This window comes from Lampetra fluviatilis, chromosome 17 (genome assembly GCF_964198595.1).
Source record: "Lampetra fluviatilis chromosome 17, kcLamFluv1.1, whole genome shotgun sequence".
In the NCBI taxonomy this organism is placed as follows: domain Eukaryota; kingdom Metazoa; phylum Chordata; class Hyperoartia; order Petromyzontiformes; family Petromyzontidae; genus Lampetra; species Lampetra fluviatilis.
Window position 1 is genome coordinate 13,672,490 of NC_136291.1, and position 23,637 is coordinate 13,696,126.

At 49.2% G+C, this 23,637-nt stretch overlaps 1 protein-coding gene across 3 annotated transcripts in view; it reads right to left on the reverse strand.

Moving 5' to 3' along the window:
* Positions 1-23,637, reverse strand: part of ABCC10 (ATP binding cassette subfamily C member 10) — a 76,518-nt gene that overhangs the window by 42,978 nt on the left and 9,903 nt on the right. For all 3 annotated transcript variants that reach the window (XM_078864196.1, XM_078864195.1, XM_078864197.1), the window contains exons 3-10: positions 20,003-21,389; positions 19,106-19,333; positions 16,335-16,506; positions 15,189-15,337; positions 7,039-7,118; positions 5,837-6,008; positions 2,807-2,905; positions 686-875 (exon numbers count right to left, since the gene is read on the reverse strand). In XM_078864196.1, the coding sequence (XP_078720322.1) occupies positions 686-875; positions 2,807-2,905; positions 5,837-6,008; positions 7,039-7,118; positions 15,189-15,337; positions 16,335-16,506; positions 19,106-19,333; positions 20,003-21,389 (2,477 nt within the window). The remainder of the gene's footprint in view (positions 1-685; positions 876-2,806; positions 2,906-5,836; positions 6,009-7,038; positions 7,119-15,188; positions 15,338-16,334; positions 16,507-19,105; positions 19,334-20,002; positions 21,390-23,637) is intronic.

Here is a 23,637-nt window from a genome sequence, read left to right on the forward strand (position 1 = left end):
ACATCACCATGAAGAAGTAGATGATGGTTGCGGTTCGTTGGAGGGCTTGAAGAATTAACTTTGGTTTTTTGTAAAATGAAAGTGAAATAAAAGTGATAAGCGCGAGAGCGAGCACTGGCAGAGAGCGTGGACCACTGAGGCATCCAAGCGAATGGGTTTTACCAAATTCCATACAACAGATAAGTATATCGCCTTACAGTTGATAGTTAACACTGTGAGCAGTTAGACCGCGGCACTACTTAATTGGCACGTGAACTGTGTTCACTTTTAAATGCACAATAATTGATACATTTCTGGTAACCTTCCAGCTGACTCGAGTCCAGCTTCTAGAGGTGTAAGAAACGTGTTTTAGATGACTCGGTGCAGGGTATGTGCCCACAGGGGGAGATAATTTCTGCTCAAATGGGCACTGAGGCTGCGCTCTACTTCAGTTCACAGCCCTGAGCCAGTGGTGAAAACTCCCCATTCCTATTATGGGGGCAAGTCACATCCATAGGACAACAATTATTGACTTCCTCACAGAGTGGAACTCGTTTTACTCCCCGCAGGGGGATGATGGGCCGAGTGAACTCCGCTATCAAGATCTGAAATCGCAAGCGCTGAGCCACACGACTGGCTCGCAGCATTTGTACAGTGTTAAAAATGCCACGAACTACGGATACTTCCCAACGCCAAAATCCGGTACCCGCTTTGATGACGATGCCATTGTCGAGCAGGATGACGAGGTCGGCTGCGGCCAAATACTGGGTGCGATGAGTGCACAGGATCCTGGTCCTCTTCTGCAGAAGCCCATTGATACATTTGCTGAACAGGTGAGCAGCAACATCACAATCCACGGCTGCTAAAGGATCGTCCAGCAAACAAACGGGTTTGTCCTGCAAGAGACCATGACGCAATATCACGATTATTAATATTGCGCTTGTTTACTCAGGAACGCTTCACCGAGTCTCAAGACTCCTCTTCAGGAGAGCCTTGCGAGGCTTTTGCAGTTGTGTGGGAGGAAGCCAGAGGACCTGGAGAAACCCCATGCAATGCAGGGGGAGAGAGAACAGAACAACTCCACACAGAAAGGTGCCCGAGTCGGGAATCAAACCCAGGTCCTTCTTGATACGAGACACGAGTGTTACCACTGCGCCACCCTGCCGTCCAAGCATCTTGCCTCCTGCATGCTCCGCCTTCTCCAGCTGTGAACTTAGTCTGGTCATTTCATTGAAGAGGCGAGAGGCTTTCGGGGCAACCAGACAAAGATCCCCCGTATAGCCTTAACAAACACGAGGGGGTGGGTGGCTGGCATCACGCCCACATTTGTCTCTCTCGTGGCAATGTTTACACACCACACCAGGTACTTGTTTGAGGCTGAGCCGACCTAGGAAAGGGACCCAGGACCGGGTTCAGATAATCGCACTGTTTGTTGGTGGTAGCGGGATTTGAACTCGGGTCAACGTGTTCGTAGCGCAGCGCGGCGCTAACCGTTGCACCAGAACTCTCTTGTCAAGCGCGTCGATCTACACAGTCTGAGAGCGCCACTAAGGCCGGGGGAGCTCACATGCTCAAAGGTGATTGGGCTACACAGGCACATGATACCCACATAAGATGACCGAGTCATACCCCCAACTGGCACACCAACTTGTTCAACCAGCAGCTAGAGCTGACGTAACAGGAAACGATGCAGATATGTCCACATAAGTGGAAAAATTACACAATAAACATCGGATTTGAAAACTATACATAATTTTTTTATTGTACCAGATAACGCCCACTGAGCTATACAGCTCTTTTTCAGAAGCAACCTGGCCACAAATTATCACCCAATTAAGTGGCTTATCACGTGGAAATGTAGAGCAGCCAAATACTCTTCAACGCATGTTTCTAAATGTAGAGGGAAAACCAGAGGACCTGGACAAACATCCACACGACCATGGGGAGAACATGCAAACTCCAAATATACAGGCGTCGGGGTCTAAATCGAACCCACGACCTCCTGTATACCAGGCAAAGTAGTTAACATATCTCCACCGCCGCTAAGAGGGCTGGCATACGACGAGTTATGTTTGGCCTTGAAACACCACGTGTAAATACACGTATTAACAATGATCCTGCTGATGAATGTGCCCATGGAATATGGCACCAAAGCTCAGGTCTGTAAACTTTCACGGATGTTCTGATAGTGCTACATGATTAAGATTGAGTGCTACATGACTTATAAACCGAACCATCTATTAAAGCGATTGATTGTACATCAATAAGGTCAATAAGGTGTGAATCAGAAACCCACGTATCAACATGCGATGGAGTGGTGAACCCGGCTCTTTGAGTTCAATTCCCGGACACGGCTAACAAAAGTGGCGAGTTGTTTCTTAATTGGTCCTACCAACCACCCTCACCAACCCATATCGTCCAGCATGATGACGTATGGTCAAACTACCCCCACCTCTGACGCTATGGGAAAAAGCCTTCATCCAGTACTGGATTATCAAAGGGCTGTATTTTTTTTTGGTCATACGTAAAGCCGAAAGACCTTTTATGTTGTAACAAAATACAGCATCCGATTAGTACGGTTGCCTACGTACAGTGCAAAAGAAGTTCAACATATACACTTACAATCTCTCCGAGAGGAAACGATGATTGTCAGTGGATGAGTGTGTGTTTGGTACATCGTGAACATGCGTGTACACATGTCATCACATGCTTGCTGTGTGCGTGTCATTTGACACCCCTGGACACCGTTGCAGACAAAAAAATTCCATTTCGAGGGACTTTCCAGGTGAAATGTTTTAATAAAAATCGATCGAGAGAATAAACTCACGCTGTAGGCCACCCGTGCAAGCGCAATCCTGGCTTTCTGGCCTCCACTGAGAGTCACCCCATTCTCCCCGACCTCTGTCCGGTCCCCGTTCACCAAGGTCTGCACACGCATCAATAACAACAGCAACAACAACACATCCACATCAGGGACGTGCGGTCAGGGGAGGCAGGGGAGGCAGAGCCTCACCTGTCATACTCCAATGAAAATAGCTGTTACGGAAAGTAATAAAAATAATAATAAAATAATAAATAAAATAAATATGCAGATTTTTCCACTGATCTGTGTTATAAATGTAATTTATGTACGATTCCAATCATTTTTATAGTCAAAATCGCCAAATTTGCAGAGCTCCGCTGAAAATACAGGAAGAGACAAGAGGTGAGGAAGCGACGAGCTCAGCCTCCCCTCTGATTGCAGAACCCCTCAGTAACTGGATGGAGCGCGGGCAATAAGCGTGTGCCAGTTACTATCTCAGTATGTCACCAATGTAATGTTTGTAGACCCCTTAATTTCATGTCCTCGCCTTCCATACTCCAGGTAACTTATTTCACGTATGTGTATAAAGATATTTAGGCTCGCTGGTCTCGTCATGAAACTGCAATGAAAAAGCACCAGGGGAGGCAGCTATCACATCTGCCTCACTGAGGGGGACGTGTCTAACACGCCCCCCTCAGTGAGAACACGCCCCCTCCGTGAGGCCACGCCCCCCTCCGTGAGGCCACGCCCTCCTCAGTGTGTGAATCTGGCTCTGACACAAGCCAGTGCCTCCCCAGCCATTGACCTCACGTCACTGATCCACATTGCAAGCAAACCACAAAGCGCCACTGTTTACATATCACCGGCCCAGTGCTGGCATTACAAATCACATTTTTAAATAAGGATCCATAATTTGGTTTTAATTACCTTATTTATATTTTATATCGTGTTTGCTTCTTAATTTGTCACTCTTGCTGCCATGTCTGTCTGCTGTTCGAGTCACCCTTACAAACTCGCCACATAGCTCAATGGGTAATTAAAATACAAAGGAGATATCAAGGCGATGATTAACGCCACTGCTCCTGACATGGATATCTGGGCTTCACCACCTGAATGTGGAATTGTAATTGTTTCTCTGCATCTACATCAGCAGCCATACGCAATAAGGAGGAAGAAGAGGAAGAAGGAGAGGACGAAGGAGAGGAAGAGGAAGAAGAGCAGTAATTTACTCGGATTAAAAACTTCTGTTTAACACGTCGGCTTTCACGAACAATATCATCCATATTTTTTCGGTTAAATTGCGTAAATATATAAATGTGTCGTTAAAACCCGCCACCACCCGACACAGCCAACTAGTAAGGGTTGTCACGTAAGCAGAACGTGGCCAAGTCGTCACTAGTACAGCACACTGGTGTGTTGGAGAGCCAAGCCACAACATTTACAATCCGAGTACGACGTTTCGCCAGTAATTACAACTAGCTTATCAGGCGACAGCCAGATTTGTGGAGAAGTCCACCTGTTTCGTTCCTTATATAGAGGCGTAGATGTGGTGACCACACTTCTGCGCTCTTGCGCAAAGTAGGGGGGAGGGGATTAATGTGTCAACGTACATTATTCATACGCATTATGCGAGCCCTTTGAACTTGTCCTTCCTGTCCATTGTGTGTATTAAAATAGCCGTACCAATGGAAATCCCTATTGAAGTATAGTGCCCTGTATAGGCATGCATTTAAACAATGTATTATTTGATTATTCGCTTCCACGCAGCACTAAGTCGGTTGCTATACGAACGGTTAAATTTATTTGTATTTCTTTCAATTTCGAAATATTATCTAATTAGTCTTGGCCAGTAGTAGCTAGTTTTGCACAGAACTTCAACATTATCTAAATCAATTGAGTGTCCTTGTTGGCACAGGTGTTCTGCTACTGCTGACAGTTGCATTTGGGAGTATTTAATATTTCTATGATGTTCTTTTAGTCTAATGCTGATCATTCGTCCTGTTTGCCCAACATAACATTTGCCACAAGGTGCAGTTAATCCTGTACATACCTTCTGTTGATAACTTGGGTGGTGGCGGGTTTTAGCGACACATATTTACACGATTTAACCCAAAAAAACCTCTAATACGAAAAACTTAACATTACCGTAGCCACCAAAACCACACAGAGGCTGCATGGCCATGATTGCCACTGGTCACCCATGCCCAGCATCTCAATGTGCCGACACCGCCACTGCGCCAGGTTTGGCTTTTCACAAACAAAAAAATAATCCATAGAATCTATAATCGCTCGGTAATAAAAAAAAAAATCATGAAGAAACTAAGCTTGATGTGTGTTGAAAATGAAAACACGTTACTTGTAAATACAGCATTGACAGCAGTGCACAAAAAACACTTAACATTCGTCAATAATAGTGTGGCCTTAAACGGAACAAAATATATAACAGGTGATGTGTCGGGCAATGACCCTTATTTAAGTACATAGATTTACAGCACACAGATAGGCCACAGAGAGCGAGGCCATACAGAGCCCATAAAGAAGAGAAGCCAAAGATAGTGAAGTTATAGATGAGATGCCATAGAGAGGCCACAGATAGAGAGGTCACACGTGCTTTGAAGACGGGCCACTGCCCAAGATGTCACCTATTATGGTTTTTTTTTATCCTCCATGTCAAATTGGTACCCGACTGGACGGCCCTGCCCAGGAGGTATAACAGGCAAGCTCCGCAGGTCTGCCAGACTGCAATATGTAGATTATTTAAACTCCATACAGGCAGCATGTGGCAAAGCAGTTCTCCTGGGATCGCCACCTTGTCCACAAACCAAACCCGGGCATTCTTCTCCATCAGCCTGGGTCTAGAATCAAAACTGTGCAGTAAACTGTAATAAAGTTCAACACAAGACTGGTACCAGATCTCGGTACAAGTCAAGTCCTGTCACCCAATTACCGGACTGACTGGTCAAGCCCAGACAAGTGCCCCCCCTGAATTATTCACATCGATCACTGCTGTATAAAATGCACAAAATGAGGTGTTGTCATAAAATATTTGCAAACCTTGAGGTCTTCCGACAGCGCGCAGGCGCAAATGATGGAGAGGTATTTGTCTTCATCGTAGCGACTGCCAAAGAGGATGTTGTCTCGCACAGTCCCATGCTGGATCCACGTCTCTTGGGTGAACAATCCGAAACCTTCCTCCAGTCGCTTCACAAGGACCCCTCCACGACACCTGCCGGGAAGCCGCACGTGAGGGAAGCAAGGGGGCCAGGAACACCGCTACCTATGCGAACATAGCCCCCGTGTCTCAACACCCACCACCAATCGGTCCCACTAACCCGCAGAACACCAGATGGACTCGTTGGTGCTTAAAAATTCATATTTTTATAAATGCACTAAAACCAAACTAAACTGTAAATTATCTTTACATTACCAGGTAAGGCCCACTGAGCTGTATAGCTCTTTTTCAGAAGCGACCTGGCTACAAATGATAGTTCCAATGAAATTTATAGCAGCCAAATACTCTGAAAGAATGTTTTCAAATGTGGAGGTAAAAACCGGGGAACCTGGAGAAAAATCCATGCGACCACGGGGAGAACATGCAAACTCCAAATATACAGGCGTGAGGGTCGGGATCGAACCCACGACCACCTACAATACCAGGTGAGGGAGTTAACATCTCGCCACCAAACTACACAGACCAAACCCGCACATATTTTCCCAGCCTAGGTGTATGATGACTGTGCAGTGCACTCGAATAATGTTCAACAGGAAATCACCAGATTTCAGTAAGAATCGATAACGGTCACCCAAACACAGATGGCAAATCCCGGACTGTTCAGGTCAAACAAAGAGGCGTTCCTGCAGGTGGAATATTTCTACGATGAAACATGCAACCGCAATCACAGTTTGCTAAAAAGGTGGTTGCACAACAGCCCTCCCTGCAGGCCTAAAAACAACCAAACCGAGTGGTTGGAGTAAGCGATCAATGCCTTCCCACCTGAAGCCTCAATTCACACCGACAGTCGCGTGCCAGCTTGTGCAGCTGGCAACGGTGACATGGCTCCTCGTTACATTAACCACGGTACGCTACGCCGTAATGTTCCAAGCATTTTAATTGAACTCCAGTATTGCGTCATCAAAACACAGAAAAAAGCCAGAGGAACAAACCAATCAAGTATGAGAACGCTCTTATTTCAGAGCATTTCAGGCGAGTTTGGACATGAATGTCAATTAATACCAACAAATGCATGGAATCTCACCTGAAGAGGTCACCGGTTATAGCCGCAAGTAGGGAGCTCTTCCCGCTTCCGACTTTTCCAACTACGCCGACCAGCTGACCCTGGTGAACAACACGGCGCCGGCATTACCAGCGGCAGCTGTGGGAGGTGCCTTTTAACCCTTTCCCGTTCCGATAGCATACATATGTAGGGGTGTTACGGGAGGGCAAACAAACACACAAGGGGTGTTTGCGCCCGCACGCGTAAGGGTGCCTACATCCACGTCCGCAACGGTTAGCCCTGGGGGGCTGTGGCGGTGCAGTGATCCCCCACAGCCCCTCCCCTCGGGGGGGAATTGCTATACAAGGCGGGGAGCCGGTGGGCTCGGGGTCGAGTATTACAGCTTAACCAGCGAAGAGCGAAGACCAGCAGGATAAGCCCTGGGACTCCCCTGGCTCGCTGTCCTTCTAAGGACCGACCAGGGAAAGCCAGCGGCGCGGCCCTGAGAGCCCAGAGCCGATGCTCTTGTAAGAGCCGGTCTGGTTGGCTAAGGGTGCCGAGATCCGAGCTTAGCCAGAGCCGGATCAGCTAGCCTCCCCTAGCTCTCTAGTGGAGGACCTGGGAGCAGACTAGCCGGGCTAGCACTAGGGGTGTCTCCCTGTTAGACGGGTGAAGGGGCCGTTACCCCTTCAAGTATTGTGTTCTGCCCTTTGGTTGAATAAATAAGTGAGCCTCTGACTACGTCGTCTACGTCTCCTTGAACTCACTACAACTGGAGTCAGAAGTGGTCTTCTAAAGTTACCAAATGGATACAAGACGGACGACTCGTACCGGGGGACCTGGAGAGGAAGACACCTCGGCCGACTCGGAGCCTGAACTCATCGAGGACGAGTCCGTGCAACCGCTGCCGAGTCCACCGCCACCACAGCAGCCGGACGGGTGGGGGCCGCCACGCTAGAAGAAATTACTCGCCTTGGGGTTGGAGGAGCAACACGGTGCGATGACGGGCGACACTCAACGGTCGTTCCCGCCATATCGACGGTGGTCACCAACCAGTGGCCGCCACGTCATCAACGAGAGCCGATCACTGCTGCCTCTGTTCAGCAGCCGCCGCGTCATCAAAAACGGCCGACTGTGGCGAGCGCCAATCAACGGCCAGCACGTCACCAGCAGTGCGACCGCCGATGGCGACCGCCATTCCCTCCAATACTGTAGAGAATGGCGGGAACGGCGGCTGGCGATCTTCGGCGGCGGAGTCCACGTTCCAGCAGTGTTTGCCGGTCTTGAAGGAGTTTGTGGCGGATGGGGGCGACTGGGGAGCGTTCGAAAGACGGTTCCTCGCCCACCAGGAAATGTCACGATGGACGGACGACGAGGCGCTACGTGCACTCCCGGCGACGCTGGACAGCAACGCTCTCGCCACCCTCACTACGGCGCCGAAATCGGCGCGCGCTACACTGCAGTCGGCGCTTCAACTCCTGTCTGCAGTCTACGGGCCACCTTCCGACTGCAGACAACTATTTTACGACCGACAACGGGGCGCAAAGGAATCGCCCCTGGCATACCGCACGGCTCCTGGCCCTGGCGAAGGCGGCCTTCCCGCGTATGGCTGAAGAGGGAGTGGACGCTATGGTGGCGGAGAAAATCTTGTTGCTGGCTGACGATTTGAACATCGTCGTCTTGGCGCAGGACAACAAGGACATGTGTTACCTGCGGGCCGCGCGGCACATCCACGCTAACCTGCTGTCCCAACGTCGTAAAGCTAGCAAGGCGGCGGCCGGGCACACCGTGGCTGCAACCACCCTCTCATCGCACACACCTGTTACTCACTCACGCGTTGCAACGAACGGGTTTCGAAAATCGGGTGTTGTTGTGTCGAACTGTGCCGCAATGGGGAGGGCGTTCCAACCGGGCCAGTGGTCTGAGTTGGCCCACCGTGTTGTTGCTGCGTCGGCGGGGTCGTCGGTCGTTGTGGGACATATCGATGGGGTGGAGGTACGGGTCTTGGTTGATACGGGAGCATCAGCAACAATTGTGTCCGATTTAATTTACAACATTCTTCCCGTTCAAAGTCGCCCTCTGCTCCCGGTCGATGTTCCGTGTTATGCAGCCAACGGGGTCTTGTTGGGCATTATTGGCCAGATCCGCGCAAACATTTGTATTGGGGACATCAAATTATCCGGCCCGGTGTTAGTCTCCTCCTCTCTGGCAGTCCCGTGCCTGTTGGGGACGGACTTTTGGCCAAAATGCCAATTAGAATACTGATCGACCAGGGATGCATTGAACTCCCTTCAGGCCGATGAATGATGTTTCTGTCCTCCCCCGCTACTGTGCGTACGGCCTTTGCGACGGTACAGGCGCTCGTTACGCGAACGGTACGCGTACCGCCGGGAACTCAAATGCTCGTGCCTCTTCGGCTGCGTCGACCCTTCGCTAAGGGGATTGTGGATCAGGGTGTTTTGTTGGGACCATCTAGGGCCGGGGTCAATGGACCCGATTTGATAGCGGCCCAGGCCATTGTTAAAGGGAACAAGGACCCCTTCATCGCAGTCCTCAATGTTGGGTTGCGAACGGCTGTGGTTCCTCAAGGGACCGTGCTTGTACACGCAACGCCAGTACCTTGTGAGGAACCAGTCATTGGGCAGGTGAGCACCACTCCTCCGTCGCAGCCGCATTTGAACCGTGATGAGGGGTGGCTGGATGTGCTTTGTGCGGGATCATCGGACCTGTCCGACTCACAGCGTGCCAAATTACGAACCCTTTTGCTCGATTTTTCCCATGTTTTTAGTCAACACAAATATGATATTGGCTGTACTAAACTGCTGCGACACCATATTCACACTGGTGACAGCGCACCAATCCGCCAAAATCATTTTCGGTTGAGTCCCGCCGAAAAGGATCATGTCAAATCGGCTGTAGATGACATGCTAGCTGCAGACATTATATCCCCTTCTACCAGCCCTTGGGGTGCACCCATCATGTTAGTTAAAAAACACGATGGCTCTTTGCGATTCTGTGTCGATTTTCGTCACCTAAACAAAATCTCGGTGGCCGATGCATACCCGCTCCCTCGAATGGATGAATCTCTTGACGCCCTGGCTGGGGCACGGTTCTTCTCCACGTGCGATTTGCTGTCAGGGTTCTGGCAGCTCCCTCTGGATGATGAATCTAAACCAAAAACGGCTTTCCGAACGCCGCACGGCCTACTCCAATTTAACCGCTTGCTGATGGGGCTCCACTCAGCTCCGGCAACTTTCCAGCGCTTAATGAAATTGGTTCTTGCTGGCTTGCAATGGGATACTTTTCTGATTTACCTAGACGATATTGTCTTTAGTAAAACATTCGAGGAACACCTGCAGAGGTTGCGGGCCGTTTTTCTCAAGATGCGTGCTGCTAATTTGAAATTCAAGCCACAAAAGTGTCACTTGCTCCGCGAATCTGTGCGGTATTTGGGTCACATTGTCGGACGGTCAGGTATTTCCACAGATCCAGCCAAAACACAATGTGTCAGCTCCTGACCGACTCCCAACTCGGTGGGGGAGGTCAAAAGTTTCATTGGATTCGCGTCGTATTACCGGCGGTTTGTCGCCGATTTCGCGATGATCGCTAAACCCTTACATGCCTTAACATCGATGGGGGTCAAGTTTCACTGGGGCCAGGAAGAGGAGGATGCTTTTCACTCCCTCCAGGACGCCCTAGTGGAGGCCCCGCCATTAAGTTATCCCGATTTTTCGAAACCCTTCTTGCTCGATACGGACGCAAGCAACACGGGCATTGGTGGTGTGCTTTCCCAGGTTGTTGGGGGCGTAGAGCATGTTGTGGCATATGGCAGTAGAGTTTTGTCTCCGGCGGAGCAAAGGTACTGTGTCACCCGTCGGGAACTATTGGCAATCGTTTTCTTTATTCAACAATATCGCCCATATCTGTACGGTCGCCACTTCACCGTCCGCACAGATCATGCGGCATTACAGTACGCCTAGCGGGTTCAACAGCCTTCGGGACAATTGTCTCGATGGTTGGAGATTCTTCAAGATTTCGATTTTGAGACTAAATATTGGAAGGGTGTTCGCCACACGAACGCAGATGCTCTGTCGCGATTGCCGCCCACTTCCGATTGCGCTTGCCTCCTGGGTTCGTGGCGTTGCAGACCTCCGAATGAGAACCCTAATTTGGTCCTTGCTGCCGCCGCTGATACACCTTCAATTGAGGGTCCTATTGAGCAAGAGGGGAGGATTCCTTGCTGGGGTTGTCCGTTGCGGAGTGGGGGCGCCTCCAAATGGAGGATACTTCCCTCCTCGCGTTGCGCCATCGCGTAGGGGGATCTGTTCTGGGTGCGATGAATATCGACTCATGGGGGTTGTACCAGGGTCTCCTGATGCATTGGGATGGGAGGTCCCGCCGCCACAGGCTGGTGGTGCCTTCCACACTGAGGGGTAGGGTGGTGTGGGCTGCTCACGAGCGGCTCCTGCACCTGGGGACTCACAAAACCCTTGCCATGCTCCAGCTGGATTTTTCTTGGCCGGGCATGGCAAGGGACGTGGATGATCTCCTAGGGTCCTGTACTCAGTGCGCGCAACGGAAGCCACCAGCAAAGGGGTCCGACCCACCGCTGCAGTCTATTAAGGTTACCCGGGTTAACGAACTCGTCACACTTGATATTTTGGGTCCATTCCCTACTACACCTAGGGGTAATAAGTACCTATTGGTTGGCGTTGAATATTTCACGCGATGGCCTATGGCCTGGCCCATCGTCAACCAGTCGGCAGCAGCCATCGCCGAGGCCTTTGTCCAGGGCTACGTCCTCGACAAGGGCACTCCGGAGCGGCTGCTGATCGACCAAAGGAAAAACTTCTCTGGTAAACTTCTCCACGAGGTGTACGAGCTCCTGGATACGAAAAAGATTCGTACCTCCCCATATCACGCGCAAATTGATGGGATGGTGAAGCGTCTACATCGTACTATCACGTCCATGCTGTCTCACCAGGTGTCCGAATCCCAGACCGATTGGGACCTTCATATCCCGGGGGTTTTGGCAGCCTACAGGATGGCTCCTCATGCGGCGACCGGATTTTCGCCCTTCTTTTTAATGTATGGTCGTGAGGCTGAACCGCCTGTCGCGACCCAGCTGCGGGTCTCCACGCTGCATGCTAAATCCAAATTGGCCGACCATGTCAAGTTCAACATCTCTAAATTGGCAGAGGTGCGGGAGGCAGCCATCCAAAATTCAGACCTCCGCCAAAAGGCGAATGAAAGGCTCAAGCTGGGCCGGGTACATGTGCACCGGTGGAAACCGGGCGACAAAGCATGGTTGCACTGTCCCCAAGTTCCGCTGGCAACCTCGTCGAAACTGTTGCGGCCGTGGAGGGGGCCCATGGAAGTGGTGCAGGTCTTGCGGCCAAAATGTGTCCGTATTCAGTGGGGGAAGCGTCGTTGGTTCGTGCACCCCTCGCGGTTGAAACCGTTCGTCGTGCCCCATGTTCCTACTCCACACACACATGGCCGAACATGTGAGGGGTCCACTGACTCCCGGAGTCCGACTTCGCTGCATGTGCCCGATTTACCACTGACTCTTCCACTTCCAGGTGCACCGGGACTGACGCGCTCGCAACCGCCAACCCCTCCCCGGGGGTTCAGAGGTCGCTTGTCCGCGAAGCCAGACGCTCTCGCACCTGAACTGTTGACACCCACCACCGGGCCGACCGGGGTTGCCCCTTGTGACGGTCCCGCTGCAAGAACGCGCGCCAAAACGCGCCGACTTTTGTGAGGCTGGCCTCTTGTGTGGCCCTTGCTGCGGTCACAGGAGAAATCCGTTCGGGGTGGGAAGACATGTATTGTATATATGTTGGTTTCTATATGGGATGGGGTACGTCGTTTTTTTTCTTTTTTCGGTATTGTTGTTGTTATTTTTGTTGTTCTTGTTGCTGTCATTAATGCGAGGCACACACGGTTTTGGGGGGTTTCATCTTTTATTGTTGAATTTTGTTGCAGCCGGGACGGCTGTGGGCTGTACGGGGGGGGGGGGGGGGGGGGTGATGTAGGGGTGTTACGGGAGAGCAAACAAACACACAAGGGGCGTTTGCGCCCGCACGCGTAAGGGTGCCTACATCTACGTCCGCAACAGTTAGCCCTGGGGGGCTGTGGCGGCGCTGTGATCCCCCACAGCCCCACCCCTTGGGGGGGAATTGCTATATAAGGCGGGCAGCCGGTGGGCTCGGGGTCGAGTATTACAGCTTAACCAGCGAAGACCAGCAGGATAGGCCCTGGGACTCCCCTGGCTCGCTGTCCTTCTAAGTGTAATAAAGCTCGTTGAGGCGACTTCTGGAATCCGTCTTTTATTCAACTTGTATACAGCTTCTTTTCCTTCACGCTGCTGACCGGCAGCGTGAGAGGGACAGATAGAGAGAGAGACACACTGCCACGTGGCAACCCGGAGCCCCGCTCCCGCGTGGCCCCCTTCCTCTGTTCGTTCCCGTTCTGACCACGTGTCGTTCATCTCCACCCCTATTTAATACCCGGGTCACGTGGTACGTTTCCCCCAATCCTGGTTAGCCTCCATGGAATATTCCAGGCCCCCTCGTAAGCTGCCGGGACCACGCCCCTGACTCATGTCCCCATTGGCTGTGGCCAAAGCCACCAGAACCAATCCCCTACTTACAGCTGTCACCTTTCCATTACGTCAGGGCCACGCCCCTAGGCTTCCCCCCATTAGTTATAAACCAGGACCGGCAGAGCCAATCATCATGACGAGTTGTGATACGTCATTCAGCCGGATATATCCTCACATTACATAAGGACCAACCAAGGAAAGCCAGCGGCGCGGCCCTGAGAGCCCAGAGCCAATGCTCTTATAAGAGCCGGTCTGGTTGGCTAAGAGTGCCGAGATCCGAGCTTGGCCAGAGCCAGATCAGCTAGCCTCCCCTAGCTCTCTAGTGGAGGACCTGGGAGCAGACTAGCCGGGCTAGCGCTAGGGGTGTCTCACTGTTAGACGGGTGAAGGGGCCGTTACCCCTTCAAGTATTGTGTTCTGTCCTTTGGTTGAATAAATAAGTGTGCCTCCGACTACGTCGTCTACATCTCCTTGAACTCACTACACATATGTAGGTCATCAAGTTTTCCTTCCAAGTCGGTTCCTGATGACATACAAATGTATGTCATCGGAACGGAACCGGAAGAAAAACTAATATAAAATAATTTATCGCTACCGAGGCTCCCCCCACAAGGCCATGCGGGAGGGTGCGTGGCACAGTTTGGCCCCAGCTATCATAGAGGGCGGCCGTGTCGATATAGTTATCTTCAGAGAGTACAATGTCTTTAAAAACAACGGCACTACGCTTGCGCGTTCCAAGATTCAGAGGTGAACGGGACGCCCCACCCTGCAACTTGCAGACATCTCGGAATGGGAAGAGGGTGAACAAGCAGCAATCAGCTAACCTGGTTTCCAGCATCTGGTGAGACATTCCCAATTGATCTCTCATTATATAATTGTATAGACGGCCGACGTACAATCTGGGTATGACCATGGCTACGTCACAGCTGCGTGGACAGCGGTGGAGCATTCCATGTCCAACTGGAAGAAATGGGATTAAAATGCCAAAAGAAAACTGAGGCAGGGGAAACTTCAAATCTCAGTAAAGACAAGATTACAGAAAACTAGAAAATAAGTTTTTACCATGTGAATATTGGTGAATACAGATAATTGAAGGGATATGATCGCAGGATGTGACAAGCAAATTGAAAGTCTGGAATAGAGCATAGCAAGAACAGAGTGTAGACAAGAAGAAGAGATGGCCAAGGGTGGGGCATGGCTGCGGGATGGAGAATTCACGAGCTGGGCACTGAAATGGCACCAGGGGTCAGTGACCTGGATCAGCGCGGGCGCTAGGCGGGAATTGGGATGGGCCCTGCACCACCAATTGTCCCTTTGGCACTACCCAGGCTCACTCTCCTTGGCAGTCTATCACCGCACACCACAGTTCGACTGGCCCCCTGTCCAGGAGGAGCCGAGTCGGGCCTGTCCAGGATGTGCAATTCGGCAGGAGGAAGTTATCGTGAATTCTAGCGGCATCAACAGCACTGCCCGGTTTTACATCCCGGCCTTGAAGCGTTTATCATTATAAACTGTAAAACTAGAATGTCGGCTTGCAAAGCGAGCGGCATAACGCATGTCTGAAACGCGACGAAGCTCCAGCTGACCTCCTTAACTCTGAACTCCACACGTTTGAGGGAGAAGCCCTCCGCGGCAGGGTCCGGGGAGCCGCGCTGCCGCGGTGGGCACAGCAGCGAGCCCCACGACAGCGTTGCTCGGCACAGCGCCACCTCCCATTCGCCGCTCTGCGCTTCCTCTGCTCAGCACGGAAGGGGGGGGGGGGGGAACGCTGGGGTGATTTCCTGCTCACATGAGCATTGAGGCGGTGCAAAGCTCCCTTTTACAGCCAAAGGGCCGGTGGTGCATGTGTCAAACTGAAAATTTGGAACAGGGAAGTGACCACAACTATGCAGCGACATGGCAACCTTGTTGAACAGTTGGGCAGCGTGGCCAGAGGAGACACGGAGAGAGGTTAGAGGCGGAGATACAGCCTTTCTGTTTCAGCAGAGCATCGCTTAAGTGCCCCTGGCCCTACAAGGCTTGTGCCGACAGGCTCCACACGTTATTCCCAGTGGCCCATCGTGCAGTTGCAGTTCTCCTTGGTTGCCAACCTTTGTTTACCCAGGAAAATCACACCGAGTCTCAAGACTCTTGTTCAGGAGGGTCTTGCCAGGTTACCGCAGTAGGGGGCGATGTTGCTGCTGCTGTGTGCGTGTGTAAACCCAATTAATGGGGAGCGGTCGTGTAGCGGTGAGCGCGCTGCACTACGAACCCGGCGGCCCAGGTTTGATTCCCGCTGACAGCCCACATAGGTGACGATAAACTGAACAGGTCCTGGGCCTCCCCTAGGTCAACTCAGCCTCAAATGAGTACCTGGTGCGGTGTGTAAACATCGCCATTAAGGAGACAAAGGCGGCTGGGCGTAGTGCTGGTCACCCACCCCCTCATGTGCGGTGCCGGCCTTGATAGGTGCTTGCTCACAGCACTTGCCCCTACAACCTCTAAAGGTTACATCGGGGATCTTTGTCTTTGTAAACCTAATTCAGTCATTTTCAGGAATTGGGGATGTTTGTCAATACCAGTTACATTGAATGGGTCTTTTGATGCTATGAAAGTCAATGGAAGAACCCAGAGGAAATCCAACTGGGACACAGAAAGAACATAAAAGCTTTACAAAGAGGTTCGATGTGTGGCACAAGTGTTCCAGGATATCTCAACGTTTCCACTTTACAGACTCTATGATGGAGCATTACCGTAAAATGACTTGCTATTGCAGTAATATGTTTCAGCACTGAACTCTGGTAAGGACAAAAATGTTTCAAGTCTCCTTAAAGAAATCCGTGCTTCAATGAGTCCGTTTAGCACCCACGGAAAGGCATTGAGAGGCGTAATCAGCATGTTGATCAAAGCCACAGCTGTGAAAACCTGCAGGAAATACAAGTGTAAGAACAAATGCAAACATTATTTCATTCTATTTATGCACACCTCTTCCAATTAACCCAAAATTACTCACAATCCAATTATCACTTCATCGGTATTCTGCAAATTAAAAAGCACTGCAAGTCACAATTTCTCTCCAGCCAAAAATAATTGCAAGTACAATGCATGAATCTATCGCTATTGTGAAAAGACTTCAATATACATTCACAGAGGGGTTCTCATTAAATTGTTGTTTAAAATTATTATCAATGGCCATCAGGTAGAACTAAATTTGAGAGAGACAAAACACAGACACGAAGACACACAGGCAGACACACAAGCAGTGAGAGACAACACAGAGACACAGAGACACAACATAGTGTGTCTGTCTGTTTGTCTCCGTGTCTGTGTTTTGTCTCTCTCTCAAATTTTGTTCTACCTGATGACGATTGGTTGTGTTGCAATCGAAACGTCGTATTCTATAATTTAATTTATTTTCTTTCTACGTGACTTTACCAAAAGAACCAAAGAGTAATTCCTGCAGTCACGAAAGCTTCAAATCAAGGTTGGGATCAATGACCATTGCTATCAAAAGTCACCACAGTGTACGTATGTATGTTGAACTTCTTTCGCCCTGTAGTAGTCAACCATGACTTAGATAATCATGACCCTGAAATTACTGTTTTACGAGTGACAGTTGTGGAGTGGCAGTGGCAACATCTCCTGTGAGAAGGGATGTTATAGCCACTCAAAGCAGTTTGGATATTGGCAGCAAAGAGCGTGTGTGGGACAGCGGCATTGTGTAAATTAAGCTTCCAATGAAACCAGATCAAATTTACAAGAGATTTCACTCTAAAGCTCACGATACGTCTTTCGCGTACAAGTGGGTGTGAGCGGTGGAAATATTGTAAAAGGACATAAAACTGAACACATTTTTCAAAAACACCGAGGCCTTAAAATATATACAGGCATACCTCCTATAGCGCTGAAGAATGCAGTCTTGGTAAATTAATCGCTATAGAAAACAGCGCTAAAACACGGTTCCAATGGGGATGCGTTCCCGACCGCTACTTTTTACCTATGAGCGATATGAGGGCTTCATTGGGGAAGCTTCATTGGGGAATCAGTAATAGCCTTAAGAATTATACTGTCCACATGATAAATGTATTAAAGCATTTATAACAAACAAAATCACTTTTAACACGTAGGCTTTCACGGACAATATCCATACTATTTTAATAAACACAATAGACAGGAAGGACAAGTTCAAAGGGCTCGCATAATGCACATGCATAATGTACGTTTCCTCAGTAATCCCCCCCCACATTGTGCAGGAGCGCAGAAGGGTGGTCAACACATCTAGGCCTCTATATAAGGAACAAAACAGTAAGACTTCTACACACTGTCTGCCGTAAACACACGCTCCATGGGAAGCTATTTTAACAAATTGGATTACTCAAGCCACGGATCACCAATAAATGGATGACGCGATGAACCCTGGATGAATCGATACTCTAACGTGGCTATCGCATCGACTATGAGCAAAATCGATACAATAGGCACCTCCATTCAGATTCCACAAGACCATTATATGGGCTGAAACACGCCCCAACGGGCAACGCCATGCCCACTTTCTTCCATATATGGGGGGCTGTTCCGCTCAGGAATTTTCCATCCATAAAAAAGGGCGTTATAAATGTGTCCTAAGCATACTTTTGCAATCTAACCCAAAAACATTTTTTATTATGAATAATATTGGTCGCGAAAGCCTACGTGTTAAACTGAGGTATATCTGTATATAATAATAAGCAACGATTTGGACAAAGGCCCTTCTTCCATCTGAGGCAGAGTGGGTGCAGTCTCCTGTTGTGGAGGGTCTGCGAGTTGTGGTGCATTAAGGGGTTGGTCTGCACCAGACTCCTTTTCTTTAGAACGGCTTTTTGTATTTAGGTTTGTTGTCCTTCCCCGCAACTCCGATTATCATGGTTGGCTACGTGTGGTGCGAAGGAAGTTCAAGATACATACGTACGTATGTATGATCGGCAGAATTAACCTTTCGATTCCACCGCCTCCCTTCTCAGCCGGGCACTACTATTCTCATCCCCTCTTCTGCTGGACATATGAAAAAGAGCTTTATAGCTCATTGGATTCCTCTAGTATTAATAAACATTCTCATTCTCATATTTTGGTACTGGCAAAGGAGGTCCCATGATGTAGCTCATTCTGATTATTTTGCACCTTCTTCCTGTTCTCACGTTATTTTTCAGTCTTGTTTTGGGACGTGAGCCTGCCCCCGTACTGTAATGTTACATTAGGCTTCGTGGTGAAAGGGTGACAAAGAAGCCTTCAGCTCTGGAGGGTTTGTATTTTCATCTTTCGGTGCTGGTCACCCAAACCCGTCAGGACGTCTCGTTCTTCGGAACGAAGTTTCACCGGAAATAAAATCTCTTCAAGTTGAATATCAAACCCGAAAGGCCTCAATGCTGATTCACTACACCCTTGTGTTTATGTGCAGGTGGATTTCAGCAAAAAACAAAACCACACACATACTCCGTGGCTTTTATCAGAATTTATTTCAACGAAACGACCGAGCGCGCTCCCCTACCTTCGTTGCGGTGAGGGCGTTGCCAAGGCTGACGTACGTCACGAACGTGAGGATGGAGATGAGCACCGGCGTCACCGCCCACAGGTACACGCACAGTGCGTCCAGGTACTTCATGCCCGAGAGGCCCTTCAACTCATCCGAGCGAAACCCATTCACTTTGCGCGAGAAGCTCTCCTCCCAGCAGTGCAGCTTGATTGCACGGATGCCGAAGAGAATCTCGGTCATGAGCTGTGAATCGCCGACATGGTGTTGAGTTTTATATGTGACGAACCCACTTTATTTCTAAACAACTTAAATCATAAGAGAGCCAGACAATTTGGCGCCGATTGAAAATACAATCATTATAGAGAGGGTCCTTGCCTATAAACATCGGGCAGTTCACCGGCATTGGTTCTAGTAAGCCCGACTGTTGATGAGACACTAAATGTCAAAACTGGTCCAGCGTTTTGATTGTGTTGAATCAATTCTGCTGAAATTATGCACTCCCAGAAGGCCATGTTGCTGAAAGGATGTGCAAAATAAATGTTTTAAAAAATGTATTTGGAGGGTACAGATGTGTGAAGGAGGCATATTGTCTGCTTATTAAATTTTTTAATATTCTGTACAATGACGATAGTGGTCATTATGCATCACATCCATGGTGGCAAGATGTTATCTATCTCGCCTGGCATGCAGGAGGTCGTGGAGGCGTGGATTTTTTGCCGTGTGCTCCGGTTTTTCCCTCCACATTTAGCCAAATACTCTAAACATGCGTTTAGAGTAATTGGCTGTAATCAATTTCCAAAATATAAACCACTTTGTTGAGCTATAATTTGTTGCCAGGACGCTTCTGAAAAAGAGCTAAATAGCTTAGTGGACCTTACCTGGTCAAATAAAAAAAATATTGTTCAAACCAACCTTGACTCTTCCATCTTTATGGTGCATCATCGCTTGGCTGAATCCTCCAATTTTGTTCGCAATCAGTTTGTTCAGCGGGACGAGCAAGATGGCGACGGCGATGCCGGCCAGGAAGGCGACGCCGACCTGCTGGTAGAGCAGCAGGAGAGAGACGGCCACCTGCAGAGGCAAGCTCCAGAACGAGTGGAAGCTTGGGCAGAAGTTGACGATGCGGTCCGTGTCGGTGCTCATGTAGTTCACTATCTCTCCTGTGCTGAACTCGGACAGGGAGGACGCACCGACCCGCAACAATTTCCGATAAACCGTCGTGACCAGGGCTGCGCGTACGCACAAGGCGATCTTGTTGATCCGGTAGGAGAACTGATTGTTGAAAAAAGCCCCAAAAAATGTTGTCCCAAAGAGGCCGGCAATGTAGTAGTAGCCGTGAGAGGCAGGCTCCTGTCTGTTCTCCATAAAGGAGAGCAAATATTGCAGAATGACAGGGCCTAGCAGACCGAGCACAATAGCAATCAAGTAGAGAAGACCAATCAATAAATAGCGAACGCCGTAAACCTTGTAGAGGGACCAAAAGAGAGTGCGTCTCGGCTGGCTATCAGGTAATGGCGTGTCTTTGTTGATGCACAATCTCTTCCCAGTTGGGCTACTCTTGCTGACATCCTCAGGAATGCAATCCCTTGTTTGGTTACTGTCTGCATACAAAACGTCTTTAAATGCTTGAGACACAAATGATACCTTCATGTTTTCAGGCAACTCAAGGATATCATCAGGGCTATTCAATTCTCCATTGTAACCTTGCTTCATTACTGGGTTTAACCAAATGTAAAAAAGTTTTGAGATGAAGCCACTACCATCTTCAGTCACCGCTTGTCGGTGACGAGCATCAGGGAAAAGTTGTTCAGTTTTTCTTTTCCGACTGCCTAAGAGCGCAGTCCTTTCACCTGCATCATTAATGGATTCCACCTCATGAACGGCCACAAGACGATTTGACGGAATCAGTGAGATTAAATAAACCGCCATGAGCACTGGAACGCCACACATTACCACTTTGTGCATACAAGCTGCAGCCCCGAGGAGGCAGAACTCGGGCCTCGTGAAGAAAGCCACTCCGTTTATGACTGCGGAGGGAATTGTTGCGAGCCAGACAACGATGATCAGCGGCGGTCCCCGGGAAAAGGACAGCTCAGATTGAGCAACGGAGGACAGTGCCAGGGAGTGGCACAGCCAAGCGAACGCTGCAACGCATGCAGCCATGACGTCCAGGTGTCGCGTTTTGACATCAAAGTCAAAGGAAAGCGACACGAGGTCGCAGAAAAATAGTGCCACCACCAAAGCCGACGTGAGGATTCTCAGCACCCAGCCGTACGATACGGGCACGTGACTATCACGTCTGCACACAAACACAACATCGCACGCTCGCTGGTTAGTCCATCTTACACACGTTATACACCATTGACATACATATCGCATACTCGCAGAGTCCACTTTATATTGGGTTTGTGTGTTATTTATTTATTATTTATCACAGTTGCTGCAAAGGCCCAAAAGGCCCAAAACACCACCAACAAAATTCACTAATATAGTTGTACTCGACAAGCATTATGGGTTAGGCCACAATGATCTAGCTAAATTTCAGGCATAAGAACCATCCACCACCAAACAAAGCCAAACTAGTTAAATTGTTATATTGGCTGCAAAAACCTCATGTTAAGGTAAGAGTTAATAGGTTTTTTGAATTGAGCAAAGTTATTAGGCGAATTGGACCAATGGGAGGGAATTCCAAAGTGGAGCGGTGCAAGGGAAGATGCGGAAAGAACAGTGTTGTGACCTGCAGCGTGGTGATTGAGTTGGGTGGCTAAATTCAGCAATCTTGATTTGAAGCTTTCGTGACTGCAGGAATCCATACTCTTTGGTTCTTTCGGTAAAGTCACGGAGGTAGAAAACTAATAGATCACGATGTTTAGATCGCAACACAAGCGGTCGTCCTCAGGTGGAAAAAATATAATCTAGCAGTGGAACTGCTCAACCAGCAAGAGAGCAGTTACAACAAGAGGTTATTTGTGTGGCGATGGGCAAGCAAGCGGGGTCTGAGCTGGAAAGGAATTCCATCCACGGACCCAAGCACGTCACTTGTGTTAATGGGGGAGATTAGGGAGAGAGGGATTAGGGAGGGAGATTAGCATGAATGAGCTTCCGTCGCCGCATAAGAGTATCATGCCCGCATATGCGCACAACAGCAGTGTTAATAAGAGATTAGAACCATGACAGTGCAATCCAAAGGACATGCGAGCATGAGAGTGCAATCCAAAGGGAATGTGAGCATGAGAGTGCAATCCAAAGGACATGTGAGCATGAGAGTGCAATCCAAAGGACATGTGAGAGATCTAAGAGAGAGGCATAGAGAGAGAGACACACAGAGAGTCGGAAATAACAGCGGACATAGGCAGGTGGGATGGAAACATCACAGTCAGTTAAGACTTTACCTGGTTAATAACGTCCTTCCAAAGATTGCTCAGTTTGTACCCATCTTCTCGGTTGAAGTTGTGTCTGTGTTTATATATCTGGATGGCTTCATGAACAAATCTCTGAAGGTAGCCGGTAGGTTTGCAGAGTAGATGACACGTTCATCATCTGGCCACATGGCCTGCCAGCACTGAACCAATTTCTCAACCACATCAATTCCATACACCCATCGATAAAATTCACCATGGAAGTGGAAAAGGATGGCAAGCTCCCGTTCCTGGAAGTTTTGATCGGGAAGAGACCTGATGGCTTGTTGGGACATTCGGTCTACAGGAAAGCCACCCACACGGATGCCTATCTAAAGCTTGACTCCCACCACCATCCAGCCCAGAAGAATTCCCTCATCAAAACACTACACCATAGGGCCTGTTGCATCTCCGACCAGCACCACCTAGCTCGTAAGTTGGAGCAAGTACACCAAGCCCTCAGGATGAACGGATACCCCCAGCCATGGGGAGACAACCTTCTGAGGATCCAACCAAAACCATCACTTTACCATACATAGCAGGGGTTACCAAAATATTTCCAAAATCTTAAACAAACACAAGATCCAGGTTCGTTTCAACACAGTACACAAAATCCGTGATTTAATCCCATATGTAAAGGATGTGATTCCTGACATGCAATACCCTGGTGTCTACAAACTGAGTTGTGGTTGTGGCAGCAGTTACATTGGGGAAACAAAACAACATGTCTCAGACCGCATTCATGAACACAAGGCAGATCTGAAACACGGTAGGACCAATAACTCTGCCGTTGCTGATCATTGTTTTAACGCTGTGGGCTCACACAAAATAGATTTTTCCAAGACGGAGGTACTCTGCAAACCTACCGGCTACCTTCAGAGATTTGTTCATGAAGCCATCCAGATATATAAACACAGACACAACTTCAACCAAGAAGATGGGTACAAACTGAGCAATCATTGGAAGGACGTTATTAACTAGGCAAATTCTGAACTGACTGTGATGTTTCCATCCTGCCTGCCTATGTCAGCTGTTATTTCTGACTCTGTGTCTCTCTCTCTATGCCTCTCTCTTCGATCTCTCACATGTCCTCTGGATTGCACTCTCATGCTCACGTCCTTTGGATTGCACTCTCATGCACACATGCCC